This window comes from Colobus angolensis, unplaced genomic scaffold, assembly GCF_000951035.1.
Source record: "Colobus angolensis palliatus isolate OR3802 unplaced genomic scaffold, Cang.pa_1.0 Scaffold167, whole genome shotgun sequence".
NCBI lineage: Eukaryota > Metazoa > Chordata > Mammalia > Primates > Cercopithecidae > Colobus > Colobus angolensis.
In genome coordinates this window covers 139,157-147,022 of record NW_012114788.1, presented here as the reverse complement: position 1 = coordinate 147,022, position 7,866 = coordinate 139,157, and the positions used below count along the sequence as shown (strand labels likewise).

At 36.0% G+C, this 7,866-nt stretch overlaps 1 protein-coding gene across 1 annotated transcript in view; it reads right to left on the bottom strand.

Moving 5' to 3' along the window:
- NF1 (neurofibromin 1) overlaps positions 1-7,866 on the bottom strand; it is a 153,417-nt gene that overhangs the window by 15,246 nt on the left and 130,305 nt on the right. Inside the window, exons 33-38 of the mRNA XM_011937627.1 lie at positions 7,106-7,228; positions 6,584-6,714; positions 6,305-6,405; positions 5,070-5,212; positions 4,679-4,725; positions 2,727-2,943 (exon numbers count right to left, since the gene is read on the bottom strand). Of these exons, the coding sequence (XP_011793017.1) occupies positions 2,727-2,943; positions 4,679-4,725; positions 5,070-5,212; positions 6,305-6,405; positions 6,584-6,714; positions 7,106-7,228 (762 nt within the window). The remainder of the gene's footprint in view (positions 1-2,726; positions 2,944-4,678; positions 4,726-5,069; positions 5,213-6,304; positions 6,406-6,583; positions 6,715-7,105; positions 7,229-7,866) is intronic.

Below are 7,866 nucleotides of genomic sequence, written 5' to 3'. Positions count from 1 at the left end.
AAAAAAAAAAAAAAAAAGAGATAAGGATATAAGATTAGATGGAGCTAAAGATATGAAGCAATACACCTATTTACAAACAAAAGATCAACTCTTACCATTAAGAGTTATTCTGTAAGAGCAAATGACAAAAACTCAGTGATGGGGCATATAAATTGGGATCCTTTTGTGAACATGAGCCCACAATTTAGAGATACAAATGGGTTTTGTGGGAGAGTAAGGTTACTTTTGAAAAGATAAACCCTTTCTCTGAAAACATGTAGTAAAATAAACTGTCAAACCAATGACACACAATTGAGTGACAGGAAGAGCTGAACACCATGATACCACTTAATTCTATTACTTTTAAACCTCCTCATCTCTTCTGTGTATAGTCAGAGATTTCCAAGGTGTAGCACTCTATTTATTCATCTTTGGAGAGCTAATGGAGGAGACACCATTAGTTTGAAACTGGAACCAAAGTCATAAAACCTATTCTGATTTTAATAAACAATTCTAAGTAAGAGGTTGTAGAGTAAGACTGTTTTACCAAAGCAAATGATCTGGCAAATAGCCAATTAACACTGGACATATGCAACTAATCAAATAGCAGAGAAACCTGTAATGGTTCTTTATTCTCATCCAGATTATTTTATTGTCTCCATTAGTGGGCAAAGATAGGCAGAAATTTCCCTAACAATTAGACTGGGTAAAAAAAGTTAATAAAAAACTAACCATTTTTGACATGTTTAACACAAGTTTAGTAGCCCAAAAGGCAAAAAGCTTGGTTAAAATGGAGCAGACTTTAAAAACTTTTCAACTTTTGTTCAATAACCCAGAAAACAGTCCCACAGACAAAAAAGAACTGGTGGGCTTAAGGCAAGGCAGACAGAAGTAATGAATTAGCAATAAACAAACAAAAACAAGGAAATAGAGAAGGGGAAGGGAAAGTAGATAGATAATCAGAAAGACAACAGACACGGAAGGCAATGAATGTAGTACAAAATGGCCTGAACTTGGTTCTAGATAAGAACTATATAAAGCAGTTAACCTAGCTCTTCTAAAACTCAAGTCTCCCCAATGTACACGATATTGTGAGCCTAAAACTAAATTACCTGTATGGTTCCCTAGCTCCAAAATGCTAAAGAGTTTATCAGCGGGGAAGCAGAAAGCAAGGAATTCAGTGGCTGCAGTATCTGTAAAAAAAGTAAATTTTAAGTTTTGCCCTGGCCTTCATAGCTGAAATGCTCATAATGGGCAAGACCAGAAGCAGACCCCTCAGGGCAGTGCTTCTCCAATTCCAGTGTGCGTAAGAATTGCCTGGGGTATTTATTAACACACTGACTGCTGGCTGGGCTCTACTTGGAGTTTTTTGTGCAGATCTGAGGTGAAACTCCAGCATCTGCATTTCTAACAAGCTCCCAAATGATGTGGTTGGTCTGGGATCACACTTGCAGAAACATTGTACTAGAGAGTTAGAGGCAGAGGCAGAGGGCAAACAAACCTTGTTACATGGGGAAAAAAGTTAGACTTCTCTTATTTCTAGGGGGAAGAAAAGGATTACCTGTAAGGCGACTGACAAATGTTGAAATAAAATTTGTTTCCTCTGCTGAGCAAAGCTTTGTTGTTAACCAGAATTTAATAGAATACAGTTAATTATGTAATAGTTTATAATATGAATTAGGTATTGCAAAATTCTTTAGAACCTTCAAAATTACATAAATTGAAATGTTCATGCAAAACTGGGATCATAAACTGGCAATTCCATTTATTGATCTTGAACATCACAGAATAGTTAGGTCTTTTTTTTTTAATTTATGCTAACACTTAAAAGAACTCCTTATAGAATGATGTGTTTCCTAAGTGAACTTTTCAGATAATGGAACTTTAAACAACTAAAGTTTCTTTTATTTTTAACCATTTTAGAAGAGTATCTTTCTAAATAGAAAACACGACCATAACAAAAGCTTTCCTTCATTACTCACTGTCATCATAACACACACAATAGTGTTAAGTTCTATAATGAATAGCACCTCCTGGGTCAACCAGTGTTGTATGAAACCATTCACTATGACACTGAATGAGTCCAGAGTTCTGTAGGTTTGCCATTTCTGCCATCTTGTTTATCTCAGTCCCACCTGAGCTATTAGCTATTAGTATTTCTCAGTGTATTCAAATCTAAGTTGCATTATGAATTGGTATGTATATGCTTATGGGCTTTAAGATGTTATTTTCTTGAGATGACTTTTTTGATTATTTACTACCAGATTTTCAGGATGGTCTATGGATGGCTGAGTTATTGTTGGCAGCAGGAAAGTGAGGTACCTAATAGATTTTGTGTTTCTTCTTCTTCTTTTTATTTTTTATTTTTGATATAGTATGCTGTATCAAAGACAGAGGAAAGAGGCCCTTAGGGCAATGTTAGTACATCTAGTAAAGGAATTATAGTTCTGTTCACTTACAAAATAATGTGTTTTAAGTTACTCTTCCTGCCCACACTCTAGAAACTTGTCAACCTTGGAATATCGTGTGGACATTTTAACATTTTACTGTCTTACATACAACTTGTCTGAAAGTAGAAAGCTTTATAGAGTAACGAAAGTCAAGTCAGTTACAAGGTAAAGAAGAAATGTAAGGTGAATCTCATAAGAAAAAGAAGCAAAATTTGCTATAAACTGATCACAAGAGAATTCCTAATGTTGGTATCTTATACTGTTGCTCAAAGTCATGTAAAGATCACATTTACTGACCTGGGGAATGCTGGGAAGTTGCAAGTGAGGTCATGGAATTAGAGAGGTTAAGGTTGGCAGTGATACTAAGCTGGCTCTGCAGTGCAGGAGGGTAAGGAGATGTGGGTGTCAGGAGGGATTCCTCACTGGTTTCTTCATCAATTCCAGGCAGGTACGTGTCAATCAAGGCATCAAGAAACTTAACAATAAGCTCAGCATAGTCTGGAATTTGTGTTTGCTGTAATGAAAAACAGGAAATTATTTTAGCTCCTTTTCTTTAAGTAAATCCCCATCTGAAGTCAAAAAAGTATTAATTTTGTTTGGACTTAATTTACTATTTTTCTTCCTTTGTATTACTTATCATTAAAAAAGGGGAGTGGAGTAATATTTATAGACTACCAGGGGACTTACAACAGGCAGGTCTATTCAGCTTACACTTAAAGCTTCCAGATGAACCTGCATTTTCTGAAAGTCATGCACAAGACAGACTGAATTTAATACTAAGGCAATACAATCATCAGGAATGATGTCTAGCCAATTTTCTGAAACAGAGAAAATGAGCAGAGCATCATCATTCCAGCTGCCATTTAGATTCTAATCACCAGACACTCAGAGGGTTACTGGCAATCCAAATGCAAAAAATTCTGTATGATATACCTATTTCTGTAACTTCAGGCCCATTTTTTTTTTTGTTTTTGAGACAGAGTCTCGCTCTGTCGCCCAGGCTGGAGTGCAGTGGCTGGATCTCAGCTCACTGCAAGCTCCGCCTCCCGGGTTCCCAACGTTCTCCGGGTTCCTGCCTCAGCCTCCCGAGTAGCTGGGACTACAGGCGCCCACCACCTTGCCCGGCTAGTTTTTCGTATTTTTTTTTTTTAGTAGAGACGGGGTTTCACCATGTTAGCCAGGATGGTCTCGATCTCCTGACCTCATGATCCGCCCGTCTCGGCCTCCCAAAGTGCTGGGATTACAGGCTTGAGCCACCGCGCCCGGCCTCAGGCCCATTTTTTAAGTGACAACCTTTGTATGTCAACAGATATTCAGTAATAGTGAAAAGAAATGAACAAAATACCCAATTCTTAAAAACTGGGACAAGGTTTATATAATTCATATTGATTTAGCACCCCCTGTATCTAAAACACTGCACCAGGAACTGTTCAAAGGAAGAAACAGAAATCCTGCCTTCAAGGAACTTTGATCAATTTGGAGAAAGCCCACATACAGAGAAAATGATTATATACATATTATGTAACCCTACATAAACTAATGCCAATCAGAAAACAAACTGAGGCCAGGTGCGGTGGCTCATGCCTGTAATTCCAGCACTCTGGGAGGCCGAGGTGGGCAGATCACGAGGTCAAGAGATCAAGACCATGGTGAAACCCAAAATACAAAAATTAGCTGGGCGTGGTGGTGCATGCCTGTAGTCTCAGCTACTTGGGAGACTGAGGAAGGAGAACTGCTTGAACGTGGGGGGCAAAGGTTGCAGTGAGCCAAGAATGCGCCATTGCACTCCAGCCTAGAGACAGAGTGAGACTCCGTCTCACAAAAAAAAAAACCCAAAAACTGAATAGGAACAAATGAGGACAAATTTAGAGAGAAATGAATCTTATCTAATAGGCTGGAAATAAAATGGTAATGCTCCTTGCTAGTCATAAGCTATCTAAGTGTGTGCATTAAGATTATCAAATACACAAGGGGCTTTGGCAGAAAAGTATCACAAAGGTTTATGATACTCTTCTGAAAAGTTGAGCATAAGCTGACTTTGTTTGTAAAAGTGAATACACACACCCCTACACAGTGCTGCCTCCTGGAAAAAAACCTTGTGATGAGGAACTTTTTACAAAAGTAACATATGTGTTTATTGTGAATTATTATTCTGGTTTACAGCATATTGTGTGTTCTTAAAGAAAGCATACTAATTTGAACAGAAACCTTCATTTTGCCAAAAGTTAGAGAAAAATATATTTTCTTACCTTTGAAAAGGGTCCTGCAAACCGCCATAAGCCATTAAAACCAAAACCTGTAACAAATCAAATGTCACTCTTATAACAAGCAAGATATCTTTTAATTGTAACAGAAATTAAGTAAGTTGTATAGCTGATGATATGTGAACCTTATGTACACGTTGAAAACACGTTTTTACAATATGTCAAAGCGACTAAAACCCACTTAAAATAAACTCAGTATAAAAAGTTGTCAACCTGTTACATTGGACATACAATTGAGAGAGTAAAAAAATGGAATATGGAAATAAAAGTATGAACAAGTCTATCCCTTATAAAGAATTCTGTAGTCAGTGCATTCTACAACAGTGCGCATGTTAGCAAGTTCATCAACCATCCTTCTCCAGATACATTTATTTACTTTGCAGGTAAGATGTTTGGTATTGTGGTGGGGATTCTTCATGGTACACCACACTCTGCACAATTCCATGGATTGGATTTAACAGATTTGGATCTTGGCACAGTGATAACAGGGTGTTGATCTTAGAGTCCAACAAATTATGCCTAAAAAAAAAGTCAACAGAGGAACATTTTAGAGGAAAATTATGTAGTGGAAAACATAATATACATTCCCCAGAATAATGTGCTAAAATTGAAGGGAGATGAGTGCTTTTTACTTTCGGGGGCATTTCTTCATTTTCCAAATTTTCTACAATGAACATGTGTGTGTGTCTGTTTTTGTCTGTCTTTTGTTTTTAGTCACCAGGGAAGAAATGGTGAAAACAAACAACTGGTAGTGTCATATAACCGTGTGTAACCATATACGGTAAACGTTTGCTTAAGACAAGGTTGGCTCTGTCTGCTACTTAGCATGCTTTAGTATTATTTCCATCTGTTGTATACAGACATGCACTTAGGAAGTTAAAACTAAATTTAGGATCTGTGCAAAACGAAAATAAAAAATTAAAGTTAATGTTAGTCAGTGCTTTTAAAAAATGCTGAGTCAGATCAAATAGGGAAAGCAAAATAGTTTAGAGGGAGTGAAATACATGATCCAATTGAAACTTAGGAAAAAAATTATTTTTAACCCGGCTACACTCCATTAATAAAAATAACTGAGTCCTAACTCTCTAACATTCTAACATGAGGTTAAAAAAAAGAAAATAATGACATGATGTAGAAGGCCTATATCAGGAAAAGAATTTATCTGAGCTATTTAAATTTGAATACTTTGAGGTTAATATTTTTAGTCCTTAAGAGAGAATAAAATTCACCTCCTAAACAGAAGGTCAATGTCGTTTTCACTCAGCTGTGGATAAATACAAAAGCTCTACTAAAAAGTAAACCAAAACAGGTATGCTGATTTAGATATAGCAGTCTAATAGTTTGCTTCTAAGTGAGGAAAATGAGCAATGATCATCAAAATAAACCACTTAAATAAACCAGTTTTTTAAAAAGTCTTTCCTTATAAACTTTCTAATAGATCTAATAGGTCAAAACTAATCTTAACCCTCATTAAATCTACTATCTCAAAGCTAAAATCACTATCACAATATCTCATTTCGCCCTCTTTGCAACTAGTGCACATTACTGGGTAAGCATTTGACTTTAAAGACAGGCACCGAAGGTTAATTAAAACCAAAAGGAGATACTTACACAACAGGAAATACTTTGGGAAACACAACACTGGCCTCTGCTAAGTATTCATAAAGAATTCGTTGATCAAACTCATCTGTGGTATATTTTACCAGTGTAGCCTGCCAAGATGCAAAAAAGTAAACACACAACATTTTTACTTCGTGGCTGAAATGTTATCTGTTTGGGTGAGAAGTAGAAGACTGTATCCTATTCATTTTTCTAATATTTAAGGGCCTCCTAAAAGTAGACTGGAATAAAAATTTGAGGGTGGGGGACTCAAAAAGGGGAAATCCTTACTAGAACAGTAAGAAGCAGCGCCTGGATTTTTGGATCAGTAAGTACTTCTTCATCCAAGAGAACATTTGATTCAGACACCGAAACCTTACGTAAATGTGGGTGCTGTTGTGATGAGGAAATCCTCTGAGTTTCTGCAGTAAGACAGGGAATTAATGTGATCAGCTGTATTAATCAAACACCTGGATAATCACTTCACCTATTTCAATGTTACTTCTACAATTCAACAGCTTTCTTTAGTAGATACTTTAAATACTAACATAAACATCATATAGAATTACTATTCGCCTATACAAAAGTTTTGGTTACTTATTTACAATGTTGTATATAATATATATGACTATTTTTTACACAAGCTTCAAGATAACTGTCATTTTAAGAATGGTAGAGTTTATCTTTTGAGAAATAGCAAACGTTTCTATATTTCATTCTAAAGATTCTAAGAAATAGCTGGAAAATAAACATGACTTTCACATACTCTCCCACCTTATTTTCAATGATCTAGATCAATACTTTGTTTCTCACCCATTTCATAATCAGTTTCTGCTACTCTCCTCATTTTGGGGGGTGTTGTGATCCCTGATTCCATTTCTTGCCTTTTAGGAGCCTTTGTGTCTGATATCAGGTGATCAAAACTTTTCCTTGTTCCTATAAAAAAAAGTTACAGAATATGGAAGTTCATTAACCGCAGTGTCTATAAATGGTATAAATGGGAATATACTAAAAAGAAAATGTTTGGACATAAAGTGTTTAAGCTTTTACTTAGTACTCAAAGAAAGCTCTACTATATCCCTGGAGCAGTTTCTTTCCTTTATTTTCCATCTTCTCAAAGGGTTTTGTTTCCATAGCTTTCCGTTTCAGGATAGGATATACCTTTGCTGGTGCAAATTAAACTGAGATTATATTCTGTACACTGGAGGTAAACCAAACTACACTGGAGGTAAATCAACAAATATGATAACTGATAATAAATACAAGGGTAGGCATTATTCAGTACCAAAGGTCAACTATGTCTGACCAGTCTTTTCAGTTTAAGAAATGCTGCTGGTGGCAAGAACTACTCATTAATACATGAGTAATTTCCAAGCTTAGGAAAAAAGCAGAGTTTGATTTTAATTTTTTAAGCTTTGAAAAAAAGATATGCATGCCTGAAGATACTAAAAACCAGATACACTGGGAGATGCTTCAAAAATAGCAAGTAGCATTATCTCCACTTGGCTTTTAGTTTCTCTATTCATGTAACCATGTATTAACATGAGTAATTTCCAAGCTTAGGAAAAAAGCAG